Below are 17,311 nucleotides of genomic sequence, written 5' to 3' on the forward strand. Positions count from 1 at the left end.
TACAGTAATCAAAACATTGTGATACTGGCATGGGACAGACACAAAGATCAATGGAATACAATCAGAAGTCCAGAAATAAACCCATACATCTATGACCAATTGATTTTCAACAAGGGTGTCAAGATCATTCAATGGGGAAAAGAATAGTTTCCTCAACAAACAGTATAGGAACAACTAGATAGTCAGCCACATGGAAAAGAATGAAGTTGGGCCCTTACTTGACACCATATACAAAATGCCAACTAAAAATGAAAAAAAAGACATTTAAGAACTAAAACTATATAACCCTTAGAAGATAACAGAGTAAATCTTTATGAGATTGGCATGAGCTTGTATCTTAATGTAATTTTCTTCATGCTGCTTCTGCTTGGATTTTCTTGAGTTATTTGTATGTCTGGGTTTATGTTTGGTTTGCCAGTGGATTCTCAGATATGACACCAAGTCCACAAATGCCAAAATTAAAAATAGATAAATTGGACTTCATCAGAATAATAAACTTTTTGTATCAGATATTATCAAGAAGAGTGAGAAAACCACCTACAGAATAGGAGCAAATATGTGCAAATTATATAACTCATAAGAATCTAGCAGCCACATATATGAAGAACTACAGTTCAACAACAAAAGGACAAACAACCCAATTAAAAAATGGGGAAATAACTTGAATAGACCTTTCTCCAAAGAAGATATACAAATGACCAATAAGTACATGAAAAGATGTTCAAGATCATTATTTATTAGGGAAATGCAAATCAAAGCCAAACCACAATAAGATACCACATCATACCTACTAAGATGGATGGATATATATTTTTTAAAGGATAGTAACAACTGTTGGTGAGGATGTGGAGATTATTTGAAATGTCATACATTGCTGGTGAATATATAAAATGGTGCAGCCATTGCTGCATTGGAAACAGCAGGTCCTTAAAAAGCTAAATATAAAATTACCATTTGACCCAGCAATTCCACTCAAAAGTATACAGCTGAAAGAACTGAAAACACATACCCACAAAAAAACCTGTGCATGAATGTTCATAGCAACATTACTCATAATAATCAAAAAGACGATCCAATCTAAATGTCTACCAAGTGATGAATGGATAAAGAAAATTTGGTGTATCATGTGCTATGAACTGGATTGTGTCCCCCTCAAAATTCATATGTTGAAACCCAACTGCCAATGTGAATGTGCTTGGAGATAGGGCCTTTAGGGTGGTAATTAAGGTTAAATGAGGTCATAAGAATGGGGCCCTAATCCTGTAGGGTTGATATCCTTATAAGAGGAAGAGACATCAGAACTTTCTGTGCATGCACAGAAAAGAGGGCACGAAAAGACACAGCAAAAAGGCAGCTGCCTTGAAGCCAGAAAGAGAGGTCTCATCACAAATCAACCCTGACAATGCCTTGATCTTGGACTGCTAGCATCCATGACTGTGAGAAAATGGATTTCTGTTGTTTAAGCCATCCAGTCTGTGGTGTTTTGTTTTGGCAACCTGAGTAACCAATAGATCATGCAACAGAGTATTACTCATCCATAAAAAGGAATTGAGTAATAATACTTACTACCACATGAACCTAAAAATACACTAACTAAGAGCAGCCACACAGAAAGGGCCATATATTGTGTTATTGTTAATTCCATTCAGATGAAATGTCCATAACAGGCAGGTCCACAGAGATAGAAAGTAGTTTAGTGGTTGCCAAAGGATGGAGGAAGGGAATTGGGAGACTCTTTTTGGAGTGATAGAAATTTTCTGAATTAGTGGTGATATTTGCACACATTGTGGATATAATTTTTAAAACCCACTGATTGTATACTTTAAAATGGTTAAAATCATGAATTTTATGTTATGTGAATTTTATTTCAGTAAAAAAAAAAATTGTTTTAATTCTTCCAACCTGAAGGATATCCTCTAACACTTGTATGTGGGTCTGTTGGTGATGAATTCTTTCATTTGTAAATATGAAAATTTATTTTGCTTTCATATTTTTCAAGATAATTTTGCAGGATATGAAATTTTAGGTAGACAGTTTTCTCTTAGTATTTTAAAGATGTCCACTGTCTTCTCATTTGCATTGTTTGTGACAAGAAATCGGATGTCATCCCTTTCTTTGTTCCTATGTACATGTCTTTTTTTCCTCTGGCTGCTTTAAGATTTTCTTTTTGTCACTGGTTTTGAAAAATCTGATTATGCTGTGCTTTGATATAATTTCCTTCATGTTATTTCTTCTTGGAGTTTGTTGTGCTATTAGGATCTCTGGGTTTATTGGTTAGTGGAAAGTTTTTAGCCATTATTTCTTCAAATATTTTTTCTGTCCACCCCACCATTACCACCTCCCCTCAGGATTCTTGTTACTCATATATTTTGATCACTGATCCTTCAGAAACTAATTTTTTTTGGATTTTTTTCCTCTGTATATTTCATTTTGGATAGTTTCTATTGGAAAACTACCCAAATGTCCCTCAACAGTAGAATGTGATATATTCATACAGTTGGAATATACTATACAGCAATTAGAATAAGCAAACTACTCTTACAACTTTATTTATAAAAATAGGTGATGGAAATGGGAATGAAGTTTCCCTTTGGAGTAATAAAAAAGTTATGGAATTAGATAGTGGTGAGGGTTGCACAACACCATGCATGTACTTAATGCCCCTGAATTGTACACTTTAAAATGGTTAAAATATTACAGATTAACAACTAAAGGAGACAGACAAGGGCAGTAGATCTCTGGTAGTCTCCAACAGGCTGTCTAGGCCCAGACTGGTACACGATCTGACACCACCAGGGGCAGACTCAGGAAGTGCAGATCAGTCTAAGAAGCAGAAACAAACAAGAAAAGTCACAAAAATGGGGACACAAAGAAAGAACCACCCTCCATTAAAAGGAAAGGAGCAATCCTCAGAAAGAGTGCTAAAGGAAATAGAGGAAAGCAAACAATCAGACATGGAATTCAAAAGATGGATTATAGGGAAACTCAATGAACTCAGCGAGCTCAAAGAAAACTACAAAGAACTCCAAGGAAACTACAAGGAACTTACTGAGAATTACACCAGCATGAAAAAGGATATATAAGGTATCAATAAGAGCTAGGAGGAAATGAAGAATACAATTTCTGAATTGAAGAACATAGTAGAAGGAATTAAAAGCAGCCTAGAGGAAGCAGAAGATCGGATCAGCCAGCTGGAGGACAACATAGAAAAAAATTCCTAGACAGTGCAACAAAACGAAAAAAGACAAAAAGAATGAAGAGGTTTTAAGAGAGCTGCAGGACAACGTGAAATGTAATATATAATAATATCCGTATCATAGGAATACCAGAAGGAGAAGAAGAGGAGCGAGGGATAGAAAACCCGTTTCAAAATTAATGACAGAAAACTTCTCTAACTTAATGAGAGAAAAAGTCACTTAAGTCCAGCAAGTACAGAGGGTCCCAATGAAGATGAACCCCAACAGGCCCACTTTAAGACACATCATAATTAAAATGGCAACATTCAAAGACAAAGAGAGAATCCTAAAAGCAGCAAGAGAGAAACACTAATAACATACAAGGGAGCTCCAATAAGGCTATCATCAGATTTCTCAACAGAAACACTACAAGCCAGAAGGGAATGGCAAAAAATATTCCAAGCAATGAATAACAAAGGCCTACGACCAAGACTACTCTACCCAGCAAGGCTCTCATTCAAAATGGAAGGTGAAATAAAGAGTTTCCAAGACAAAAGAAGGCTAAAAGAATACATCTCCACCAAACCAGCATTGCAAGAGATTCTAAAGGGTCTTCTTTAAGAAGATGAAGAAACAGAGAGACAGAGGAACACAAGTACAAAGGGGGGAAAATGACAATGAATAAGTACCTATCAATAATAACCTTAAATGTAAATGGATTAAATGCACCAATCAAAAGACATAGAATAGCTGAATGGATTAGGAAGCATGACCCACATATATGCTGTCTACAAGAAACCCACCTCAGAACAAAAGATCTACATAGACTGAAAGTGAAGAGATGGAAAAATATTTCAAGCAAATGGACATGAAAAAATGGGAGTAGCAATATTTAGACAAAACAGATTTCACAGCAAAGGCCATAAAAAGAGACAAAGAAGGACATTTCATAATGCTTAAGAGAAAAATCCATAAAGGTGATGTAACCCTTGTAAACATATATGCACCCAACAAAGGAGCAACCAGATATGTAAGAAAAATCCTGAAATACTTAAGTAGGGATATAGACAGCAACACACTCATAGTAGGGTACTTTAACAACCTATTGTCAACAATGTACAGATCTTCAAAGCAAAGAAACACCAAGGACATTGAGGCATTGAACAATTCTCTAGATCAAATGGACTTCATTGATATATATAGAACTTTTCACCCCAAAGAAGCAAAATATACATTCTTTTCAAAATGCACATGGAACATTTTCAAAGATAGACCACATGGTAGGACACAAAACAAGCCTCAACAAATTCAAGAAAACTGAAATTATTCCAAGCCTCTTCTCAGATCATAATGGCTTAAAACTGGAAATCAACTTCAAGGAAAAAACTCAAAAACATTCAAACTCATGGAGAATGAATAACATGCTATTAAATAATGAGTGGGTTAACAATGACATCAAGGAAGAAATAAAGAAGTTGCTAGAAACAAATGATATTGAACACACGACAACCCAAAACCTATGGGATACAGCAAAAGCAGTCCTGAGAGGAAAGTTCATAGCAATACAGGCCTACCTAAAAGGGATAGAAGAATCTCAAATAAAAAATCTAACCCTACAGCTACAAGAACTAGAGGAACAACTAACAAAGCCCAGAGTGAGCAGAAGGAAGGAAATCATCAAGATCAGAGAAGAATTAAATGACATAGAGACTAAACAAACAATTCAGAAGATCAATAAAACCAGGAACTGGTTCTTTGAAAAGATAAACAAAATTGACAAGCCTTTAGCCAGGCTCATCAAGAAAAAAAGAGAGAGAACCCAAATAAATAAAATCAGAAATGAAAGAGGAAAAATCACAACCAATACCACAGAAATACAAAGGATTGTAAGAGATTACTACGAACAACTGTATCACAAGCAATTTGACAACCCAGAAGAAATGGACAAATTTCTGGAAACATATAATCTTCCAAAACTGAATCAAAAAGAAGCAGAAAGCCTGAACAGACCAATAACAACAAGTGAAATTGAATCGGTAATCAAAAAACTCACGGCACAAAAAAGCCCTGGAACGGATGGCTTCACAGGTGAATTTTACAAAACATTTAAGAGAGAACTAACTCTTAACATCATCAAACTATTCCAAAAAATCCAAGAAAAGGGAAGACTCCCAAACTCTTTCTATGAAGCCAGTATTACCCTAATTCCAAAACCGGGTCAAGACACAACAAAGAAGGAAAACTACAGGCCAATATTGCAAATGAACATAGATTCTAAAATCCTCAACAAAATATTGGCAAACTGGATGCAGCAACACATTGAAAGATCGGACACCACGATCAAGTGGGATTCATCCCAGGGATGCAAGGATGGTTTAATTTTCACAAATCAATAAATGTAATACACCACATAAACAAAATGAAAGACAAATCACATGATCATATCAATAGATGCTGAAAAAGCATTTGATAAAGCACAAAACCCATTTACGATGCAAACACTCAGCAAAATGGCAATAGAGGGAGCATACCTGAACATAATAAAAGCCATATATGAGAAACCTGAAGCCAACATCATACACAGTGGACAAAAAGTGAAAGCATTCCCCCTAAGATAGGGAACAAGATAAGGATGTCCACTCTCTCCACTCCTATTCAACATAGTCTTGAAAGTTCTAGCCACAGCAGTAAGACAAGAAGAAGAAATAAAAGGCATCCAAATGGGAAAAGAAGAAGTAAAACTGTCATTATTTACAGATAACATGATAGTGTACACAGAAAACCCTATAGACTCCATGAAAAAACTACTCTACCTAATAAGTGAATTTGGCAAAATAGCAGGGTACAAAGTCAATATTCAGAAATTGAAGGCATTTCTGTACACCAACAATAAAATATCAGAGATAGAAACAAGAAAAAAAATCCCACTTACAATAGCAACAAGAAAAATAAAGTACCTAGCAGTAAACTTAACCAAGGAGGTAAAAGACCTGTACTCAGAAAACTAAAGAGCATTGAAGAAATAAATTAAGGAAGATACAAGTAAATGGAAGCATATACCATGTTGATGGATGGGAAGAATCAACATCATTAAAATGTCCATACTACCCAAAGCAATTTATAGATTCAATGCAATCCCTTTTAAAACACCAACGACATATTTCACAGACCTAGAACAAATACTTCAAAAATTATATGGAACCAAAAAAGACCCTGTATAGCCACAGAAATCTTGAGGAAGAAGAATACAGTAGGAGGAATCACAATACCTGATACCAAACTATACTACTAGGCCACGGTAATCAAAACAGTCTGGTACTGGCATAAGAACAGACATATAGATCAATGGAATAGAACAGAGAACCCAGAAATAAACTCAGGTCTATATGGTCAACTAATATTTGACAAGGGGGAAGGAATATAAAATGGAGTGAAAAGACTCTCTTCAACAAAATGGTGCTGAGAGAACTGGACAGGGACATGCAAAAAAAATGAAACTAGACCACCAACTTACACCACACACCAGAATAAACTCAAGATGGATAAAGGACTTGAGTGTAAGCCATGACACCATGAAAGTCCTAGAGGAAAACATAGGCTGGAAAATTTCAGATACCCCACATAGCAATATTTTCACCGATATATCTCCTAAGGCAAGAGAAATAAAGGAAAGAATAAACAAATGGGACTACATCAAACTAAAGAGTTTCTGCTCAGCAAAAGAAACATCAGCAGGATTAAAGGGAACCATCCATATGGGAAAACATATTTGCCAATGATACCTTAGATAAGGGATTGATCTCCAAAATATATAAATAATTTATATGACTCAGCACCAAGAGGACAGAAAACCCAAATAAAAAATGGGCAATGGACCTAAACAAGCACTTCTCCAAAGAGGACATACAGAGGGTCCATAGATATATGAAAGCATGCTCAATATCACTAGCCATCAGAGAGATGCAAATAAAAACCACAATGAGATACAGTACCACCTCACACTGGTCAGAATGTCCATCATCAACAAATCAACAAACAACAAGTACTGGCAAGGATGTGGAGAAAAGGGAACCCTAGTGCACTGCTGGTGGGAATGCAGACTGGTGCCGCCACTATGGAAAACAGTATGGAATTTCCTCAAAAAACTAAAAATGGAACTGCCTTTTGAATCAGCAATTCCATTGCTAGGATAACATATACCTGAAGAATCCTGAAACACCAAGTCAAAAGAACCTATGTACTCCTATGTTCATAGCAGCACTACTTACAATAGCCAAGTGCTGGAAACAACCTAAGTGCCCATCTGTAGATGAGTGGATCAAAAAACTGTGGTACATTTACACAATGGAGTACTATGTAGTAGAAAGAAAGAAGGAACCCCTATCATTTGAGACAACATGGATGGAACTAGAAAGAATTATGCTTAGCGAAATAAGCCAGGCAATGAAAGACAAATACCAAATGATGCCACCTAATACAGGAAACTAATGAACAACACAAACAAACAAGCAAAATTGAACCAGAGGCATGTATACAAGGAACAGACTAACAGTGACAAGGGGAGTGGGGGGAGGGAGAGAAGGGGAGTAAGAAGGGGAAGGGTCTAGTTAAAGAACATGTATAAATGACCCATGGATATGGACAACGGGGTGGGGATTGACTATGGAAGAAATATAAATAAAAAAATAAAATAAAATGGTTAAAATATTAAACTTTGTAACAGATATTTTGCTGCATTAAGTTTTTTGTTTTTTTTTAAACAGGCAATGGGTTCTATTTGGCCCATGGGCTACATAGTTTGTCAGCCCCTGTTCTAAAATGTTGTGCACATGAGAAGCTATGTGGCATAATGTTTACAAGCACAGTTTGTTACCAGACAACCTGGGTTCAGCCACTGGCTCTGACACTAACTTTGTATCTTACATAAGTTGCTTAACCTTGATGTGCCTCAGTTTCTTTATCTATAAAACAAATATAATCCTAATATTTATTTCAAATGGTCATTTAAGGAATAAATGAGTTACATGAAAGTACAGAGTAGTTCCTGTAATATTTATGAGTGCAGTAAATGTTAGCTATTATTACTTTAAAAAAAACAACCATATGGAAAGAGAACTCATGCATTTTTGGCTTTGGTAGGGACCAATTGGTTAGCTGGTTGTTGTTATGGCCAACCTGCAGTTGCTGGTATAAACCTATCCCTAATACTGCAGATTTTTTTTTCTACCTCTATATGAGGAAAGAACTCCAAATTGCATGCTAGTTATATGTACAGTAGGGCCACATGACAACCTATGGTATTTTAAGGCATCAACTGTAACACAAAAGTATATAAAACTGAGTAAATGTAATCATTTATTCATTTTTATAACTTTGCATTTTTACCATTTTAACTTTCAATCAAGCCAGTATTAAAATCTAAATTGTGGAAGAATATTTATTATTTATTTTAAATTTATTTTAATCCTGATTTTCTAATGGTGAAACAAGCTTCACCAGACATATTTGTTGTGAATAGCTATACCTCTCGGAATGAAACCGTAGTAAACAAAATGATGATGGAAGTGATTTAGAACCAATGACCACCAAGAGTTCATATTAGTTTCAGTCAGAAACATAATTCCTCATCTTGAATTCAGTTTTTGAGCCCAATTTGATGGTGAAAAGTGCTAAAACCCATGAAAATCCAGTGCTTTGTAATTATGATCCCTGAAGCTATGAACATTCTTGAACATTCCTCTTGGTCTGTATGTGCAAGAGCTTCTCTAGGCTGTATACCAAGGATTGGAGTTGCTGGCTTATATGGAATTGCATCTTCAGCTTCACTAGATAATACCAAATTGTCCAAGGTGATAGTACCAGTTATATATATCCACCAACAGTATCTGAGTTCCTGTGCTCACAATCTTATCAATAGTTTTTGATCAATTTTAATTTTCTGTCAGTGTATAAAAGGGTGTTTCATTGTGGTTTTATTTCTCCATTTTTACACATAGTAAAATTCACCCTTCATTGTACAGTCATATTTTCCACCTTCTTTGCTCTGGACTGAATTCAGGATTTCTTTAGATTTTTTTCTTCTAGTTCACTAAGTCTGTCTTCAGCAGGATATAATCTGCTATTGTCTCTGCAGAGGTTTTTTTTGTTGGTTTGTTTTTAATAATTTTAGTTCTCCTTGTAATTTCATTTTATTTTACAAATCTTCTTGGTTATTTTTATGTTTTACTCTTTACTCATATTCTCAATTACTTCACTTGTTTTATATTTTGAACCTGATAATTTCAATTTCTGAAGTCTTTGCTGACCTGTGTTGGTTTGCTTGCTCCTTGTCAAGGTGTTTTGTCTCCTTATGAGTTGTGATTTTTAGCAGTCGATTTTAATCTTGCAACTTTATGTGTGTACATTTGTGAGGCCTGAATTAATGAGCTGAAGGTTTTCCTAGGGTTAGTAGTCACTAATCACATGTGGCTATTTAAATTTTAATTAAAATTAAATTTAAAATTTTGTTTCTTAGACTAACCAGATCTTAAGCGCTCCATCACTACATGTGGCTAGAGGCCCCTATATTGACAGTGCATATGTAGAACATTCCCATCAACTATAAAGAAACTGTTCCACAGCTTTGCTCTAGAGATTTTCTTTTTTCTTTTACTTTAGAGGTACAGTCATACCTTGGTACTCATCAGTTTCAGGTCTCATCAAACCCTGTAGTTGTCACATTTTGATTAGACAAGTTTCAGCACTTGGTGCTTGCTCAGGACTCATCGCACTTGCTAAAACTTGCATGAGTCACGACACTGTCCCACAAGAGAAAATGTGTCATTGTTTGGTACTCGTGAGCTTTGGCACTCGTCATGAGTTCCAGAACAAATTAACAATGAGTACCGAGTTACCACTATATTTGCTTTCCCTTCTGCCAGGTACCAATAGGCATTGCAGCCTTGAAACCTCTTTAAATGGAATTCTTGGTTTGAGGCTTTTTTTTGGAACCATGAAGGTGGTATGAAATTGGGCTGCAAAGATGAGTGAATCCTAATTGAGACTGAATTCTCAGGGAAGATTTTTTTTCACAGTACTGTTGCAATGGGTCTGGAGATATCCATGGATAATATTCTATTTTTTTTTGCTCAGATGATGAGAGTAGTGTTGCAATCAGCACATCGGCTTCAGAAAGCCCCCGTGTGCTGAGTGAACCACAGCCTTTGGTCTTACCTCGAGTGCCACAGTCTAAGGTGCTGTCGATGACCTCAAATCTGGTAAGCTCCACAGACGAATGTACTAGAGAACCTCGGGCTGTTTTTGCCCGAGAAGTTTGCTCAGAGTTTTCTACCATAAATGTATTATTTTTGACTCAATTTTTTCCAGTAAAGTTATTTTTATCACTATAATCCAGTGATTCTCTGTATTGACAAATTCAATTTCAGTTTGAAAAATTAATAGCAAATTAGGGTTGTTATTCTCAGTCAGCTCTTTTGAAAAGGCGTGTATTTACTGTGCAATCTAGAAGCAACTATGTGGTCAGCCTAACTGTTCTGAGAAGAATGAAGAATATGATGAAAAGAAGGACCAAATCTCTGATTTTTAAAGGCTTTAACATTCTGTCCCTTGAATTTCTTTTGAATCCCTTCCCTCTTTTTTCTTGTCACCGCCTACCTGGTTTTTGTTTTTTAATATTTTTACTTTTTGAATTTTCGGTTATTTAGTACCCATACCCCAGGTGTAAAAGGCAAACCAGAGAGAAGTGGTCTCAATTAAGTCTATGGATAAACATAAATATGGCCTTTTTTTTTTTTTTTTTTACAGAAGGTTGATGAGCCTGCTGATGAGCCTGGTCTCATCCCTGTGTAATGATTATGTAGCAGCAGTTCCTACATAACTTCCCAGTGTTATCTGTGGCAAAAGGGTTGGGGAGAAAGGGGGAGGTATAGTAGGGAGGGAAAAAAGAAAAGAGAAAAAGGAGTCTAATCCTTGGGCCATGCTCATCAAACCTGGATTTTACTACCAGATCTAGTATTTGCTTTGTTGGTATACTGAGAAGATACTGTGCAGCTGGATTTAGAAGTGTTACTTAAAATCAGCAAGGCTCAACTCATACCTTATCACACCAAAGGATGAACCAGGTGAACTAATGTTCCTTGGATGGAAATAAAATACTTCTACATGTAGAACTGGTTTGGCTATGGTTTGGGAAACCTAAGACCTGATCAGTTAACTTAAATGGTTCTGGTTAATGATAAAAAGAAAGAAGAGTTAATCCACACATTCCTGAAAGTGGGAGGAAAGTGCATGGCCAAGGAAATGACCAGACTGATTACCTGAGAGAGCAAAAAAGCAGGACTCTGAGGTCATGATGTCAGTCCAAGTAAGATTAAATCCTCCTAATAAATAGTGTTTGGAATGTCAGTTATCATTAAGAGCTGACTACTCCAGGAGTAGTGAAGGAGAAAGAATTATTAGTTTGTGTAGAGTGTAGGAATGTGTCGATAGTGGTAGAGATCATGTTGGAGTTCATCTGTATTTTTTAAATTTTTGTTCCATATTTGTGTTTTCTTTTCTCACAATAGTAGTAAAGATCCTCTCTCCCCTATGCCAGTGGTTGCTAAATGCTTTCATCTAGGTTGGCCAGGCTTCCCCCACCTGCTGTCATTTAGGAAAGGAAGGACTATGATTCTGTCATCTTGACAGTGAATTTGGGGCCCAATCTAGGCTATTGACCAAGCTATTATAAAAGTTAAGGCATAAGACAAAGATGTATACATGACCTAATTTGGAAATAATAACTTTTGGCAAAGTTGGGAAACTAAGCAGGTATCTATCTTCACCAACCAATAATGAATAACATCTTCTTTTAACATGTAGATGAGTCTCTGTCAAGCAGCAAGCGGTCATCAGCCAAACGTGAATGGTCTCTTGGTTCATGGAATGCCTTTACAGCCAAGAAATCTCTCCCTAATGGACAAAATCCTGTAAGAAGTATAAAATTCTAATAGTCTATAGAGTTTAAGTCCATCACTGAGAAATAAAAGGAAAATCGACCAATCAACATGTACGTATTGAGTAACTACCAAGCAATCGGACATCTTGGGAGTAAAAACATCTAAGGGAAATGGTCACCACCTTCAAGGAGCTGATAATTGGAAAGAGAAGACACACATGGGTAGAAAGAGACCTAACCATACAAAGCATTTTTGTGACTGAGTGCCAAGTGTGTGGTACCCAGAGTGAGTGCTATGACAGTCCCAAAGAAGGAAGACATTTTGGTGGATTAAGTGTAGATTTATAACTTATCCTGGAAAGATGGGAGTTTGGATAAGCAGAGAAAGCAGTACAGCTATCTTAGGTAGGAGAAATGGTGTGGGAAGATTTGGAGACGGTAAAATACAAAATATAATACTTAGAACAGAAAGACTATTTCTGCTATAGTAGGAGATAGGTCAGAACTTTAATGCTTCTGACTGAAGATTATTGACAATCTTATATAATTAAAATAGGCTATGGTATGATTAGTGGGAAAGAAGAGACTATGAAATTAATGAAAGTTGGGACCAAACCGTGGGGATTATTGAGTGCCATGTTTTTGAGATCCATCCATGTTGTTGTATGTTACCTTCTCCTTTATTGCCAAGCAGTATTCTATTCTAAGAGTATATAATTTGTTTATCCATTCTTCTGTTAATGAACACTTGGGCTGTTTCCAAGTTGAGGCTGTTAGGCCTAAAAACACTATAAATATTCTTGCACGAGTCTTTTTTATGGACCTATGTTCTCATTTTTCTTGTGTCAGTATCTAGAAATGAAACTGCCATACAGTTTTCCAAAGTAATTGTACCATTTTATACTCCTAGCCAGCAATGTATGAGTTTCATTTGGGGAGTACATATATTTAAAAAAGAAATTTGAAAGATTTCATAGCAGTAGAGCACATATTAGATTGAAATGGTAGGAACTATAGGTTAGGAATCTAATGCAGGAGTTTGACCATGAGCCACTAATGGTCTGTCTGTACTCAAGTTGTAGCAAAGGATGAGAAAGAAGTGAAATATATTAGGAGATATTATAAAGAAATCAAATTCTATAAAAAATAGTGGAATCAAAGTCAACTCTGAAACTTCAAACTCAAGGGAAGTTTAGGAAGATAATTTTGGTTTGGGGTATGTTGAGTTTACAATAATGGACCATCTTGTGGGAAATATGCAAAAGGTCATATGTGGCAGCTGATCTAGAAGTCACTTGGCTAGAGGTGATAATCGAATCCAGAATTATGAAAGCAGGGCATGAAAAGAAAATGGATAAGTGAATGGCCAGGGAAGCAGGAAGACCAGATCTCTTGTAATGCTCAAGGCTTAGCCCTATTCCTTGATGGGCCCTATTCCTTTCAAAGCCCTCCAAACAGAGGCATATTTTGCACTAGAGGACATCAATGTGGCCTGAAAGGCTGAGGAATTTGCTGGAAGCCAGAGCAAATGGGAGAGCTTTATTATTTCATTTTTCCTTCATTTCATTGTGCCTTACAACAGAGCCAAACATCTTCTCACCTGCTTAAAAACCAAAAACCCTGACTCTGTAGGGCAGAGCTTAAGCTACTGAACTGTTTGGGCAAAGTATTTTACTTGTCAGAGTACTTACATCAAAGTACTATTCTATTTCACAGGTGTTTGTTTATGCAAAATGAGGGCCTACTGTGGTCCTACAGCCCTTGGCAGCACAAGGCTCTGGACCTTTTGCCTGCTCCCAGATTTACAAGGAATCCAAACCCCTACCCCTGAAAGCTCCAATTAGCTCAGCACTTTAACTTCTGCAGTGGGAGTCACACTGCTCCCAAGAAGCAATATTTGCCTTTCAACTAAGTCTTTCTGGTGACATTTTTTCAGCACAAAAGAATGCCTCAAACATAATAGGAATCTCAGTCCCTGAGGTAAACTTTCAGGAAGCACTTAAGAGAAAGTACCCTTCAGATTAGCCCTCACTGGTAACTGAAGGAAGTGACTGCTGGAAGGCAAATAAAGGACTTGATTTCCCAAATCTCCATTCTGTGTAACGTCTGAAATGATGTCCTTCTTTTAAGAAGACGTTCTCATGCCTGAGCTAGATTATGTAACTTCTAAAAACTAGGTTACTTAACAGCTTTTACTTTTGCATCTTTCTCCCTTGAATGTTTTGTAGCCTGTTTTTTTTACTGTTTGAGTCGTTTCTCCCAGTAGAGAGCAATCCCGATTTCACTGTGGGTTTCTTTGCCCACTAGAGATCTCGATGACAAGCTACTTACGAGGCCTGGGTCCAGTACCACCCTTTCAACCCGAAATTGGTCAAATCGAGCCCTAGAGCTTTGTACATCGTCTCTGTCATATACGGCGCAGTCTGCCAGGAGACGCAATCCCCCACCACGTACTCTTCATCCCATCAGCACAAGCCATTCCCGAGCTGGGACACCAAGACCTGTGGAAGAAATCCTCAGAGGATCCCGAGTGTAGGTTTCAAAAGCAGAATTTCTGGAAACTGCGGTAAAACTAATGAATTTTACATAGAGAATGAATTTTAAAATAATATTGAAATACATGTCTAGAAACTAATCATTAAGTATTCTTATGATGGATTGCACACTGGTTCAAATCCATCCACTACAGAAAAAAATTGGTTTAAATGTGAATACAGATACTCGGTCTTTCTGTTGATTTAGCTGAAAATTTCTATTTCTACAAATAAAATGTTGGCTAGAATACTTCAGTGACAACAAATAAAAGGTATATGTATTTTATTATTTTCTTTAGTGAGAACATGTTCAGTGAAATTCATCCCACAATAAGTTAATTCTCTTCTAATGTTTTTCTATACCATTGGGAAGTGCTTATTCCATTGACAATGAAAACATCATAAACCTCAGAGTAGCTTATAGCTTATATTCCAGGAAAAATACCCCTCAGCACTTCTTATCCTCTCCCCTTTTCCCACACTTCATTCACTAGACACTCTGAGCCTCATTCTGCAAAAAATACCTAGAAGCCAATTTTTAAAATAAAATTCTTTAATTCACAAAACTTAGGATGGGTGATTTCTAAGACTATGATCAAGGGTATAATAAGGCCATAACTCTGTTCTGAATTCAGCTTCTAAATTAAGCACATACTTATACTTGTATGCCATGTTATTTCTTGATTATAACAATTTCTTATAATTTATCCCAGTAGATCTCTAAAAGTGATGTCCAGAACCACCAAAAATCTTTGTCAGGACACCAGGGTTCACCTCACCTGCTCACTATTATGTTGCTGAGGCTATATTTATACAGATATAGCTGTAGATTCATTTGTTTAGGAATGAATGGTCTTGATGTATAATTAATCTCTCATCCCTTCTGACAGTGTTTTCAAAGTGAAAAAAGAAATTGCTGTTTTTTTCTGAGACATGAAAGTATCATTCAGTTTCAATTACTGTCTTGGGTATGAGTAACACAGCAAACTGCTCCAAACCCCATGGGAGAAAATGAGTGTAGGACCTCTCCTGGGAATTATAGTTATTAGTGAAAAGGACAATCAGAAGGCCCAAAACAGTGAAGAATTCCACCAGATGTGAAGTTACAAATCCACTACTGGTAGAGAAGTGCAACACCAGATAGGGAAAACTTTTATTCCTGTTTTCTGTGAAAAGGTCAACTTCTGCTGTGTCCAGGACAGTTTCAACAAAAATCATAAAATACTATGAAAAAAACCAAAGTCCTTTCATTGAGCTCTCTTTACTTAAAAACTTAGCTCAAAGCTTTCTGTGCATGACATTAAATTCATCTGTTTAACTTATTCGATTCTGATCAGTTCGCTTGTGTTCTAACTTAATGTTTTCCTGTCTTGGTGTTCACTGCTTGATCTGCAGGCAAATGATGGCCGCCGACTCACTCTCTTCTCCCTCACCAATGCCCCTGAGTCGAAATAATCTGCTGCCACCTATTGGCGCAGCTGAAGTGGAACACTTGAGCACTGTGGGGCCACAAAGGCAAATGGTATGTACTATGTCTTTCCTATTGCCTTTCTGTGTGCTTATAAAACCTCAAGGGCAGTAATTCTTTAGGACCTGTACTCTGGTCTTGATTTATACGGTATTTTGTCAAAAGTAATACTGCATTCTACTTAATGACAATGGAATTGGAAATGCTTGGCCTGGTGGGGTTAATGCAGGACACGCATAGCAAATTGTTTTAATGGTTTCTGTAATTTTGTCTCTGCCACAGAAAACCTACGGTGATTCTAATCGAGCTCGAAGTGCAGTGGTGGATGAGCCTAACCATCAGCAGCCCCAGGAGCGGCTCCTTTTACCTGACTTTTTCTCCAGGCCCAACACAACTCAGTCATTTTTGGTAGGGACTTGTTTCCTCTATGGTTTTGATAGTCAGGAAAAGGAAAAAATACTAGTTTGGCAGACTTAATTAAGACTTTACACAATGGTTTAATCAACTCAAAGCATAAACGTTGAGGTTCTAACAATGAAAATAGTGTTTTCAGTATCTTTTGTTGAAATTCTAACTGGTCTCTGTCGCTCATTCTTTTAACTTGTAAAATAAGGTATTATAAAATGTTAATGAAGCCTGAAACATCACTAGAGGCCAAAATGACAAAACTGAAACCGTCCTACTTTGAGTATATGGGAAGGCAGCGTTCTTTGTAAAAGGCAATAATGCTGGGAAAAGTAGAAGACAGCAGGAAAAGAGGAAAACCATATATGAGATGAACTGACCTAACAGAAACCGTAGGCATGCATCTACAGGAGCTGAGCAGGGCTGTTGAGGACAGAATATTGTGGACAGCATTCATTCAGTGTCACCAGGAATCAGAGCCAACTCAGCAGCATGTCACACACACATGTATAAATTACAAAATCTAAACAATTTAAAGTGTATATATATCTGAAAATAAAAAAAATAATAAGTTGAACTCCAGTGTATTAGGTCAGCATAACTTCATTTTCTAATGCAGCTTCATGGAGTTACACCAATAGTTACCAGATAATGATGTGGACTGGCGGATAGGCAAGTTAGGACTTTCATTTTTTTTAGTTAAGATGCATTGTCTTACCATTTCATGTACATTTACTAGCCCCTTTACTTTTAAGCAAGTAATATAAAAAGCCTTGGTGGGAGGTTGGAGGTC

At 36.7% G+C, this 17,311-nt stretch overlaps 1 protein-coding gene across 1 annotated transcript in view; it reads left to right on the forward strand.

The window, feature by feature from the left end:
* The window catches only part of FAM149B1 (family with sequence similarity 149 member B1), a 58,940-nt gene that overhangs the window by 38,276 nt on the left and 3,353 nt on the right, over positions 1–17,311 (forward strand). The window contains exons 8-12 of the mRNA XM_090278201.1: positions 10,308–10,432; positions 12,036–12,142; positions 14,419–14,643; positions 16,041–16,167; positions 16,396–16,521. Of these exons, the coding sequence (XP_090134327.1) occupies positions 10,308–10,432; positions 12,036–12,142; positions 14,419–14,643; positions 16,041–16,167; positions 16,396–16,521 (710 nt within the window). The remainder of the gene's footprint in view (positions 1–10,307; positions 10,433–12,035; positions 12,143–14,418; positions 14,644–16,040; positions 16,168–16,395; positions 16,522–17,311) is intronic.

The sequence above is a fragment of the Furipterus horrens genome, unplaced genomic scaffold, assembly GCF_987537825.1.
Source record: "Furipterus horrens unplaced genomic scaffold, mFurHor1.1.pri manual_scaffold_5, whole genome shotgun sequence".
Lineage (NCBI taxonomy): Eukaryota > Metazoa > Chordata > Mammalia > Chiroptera > Furipteridae > Furipterus > Furipterus horrens.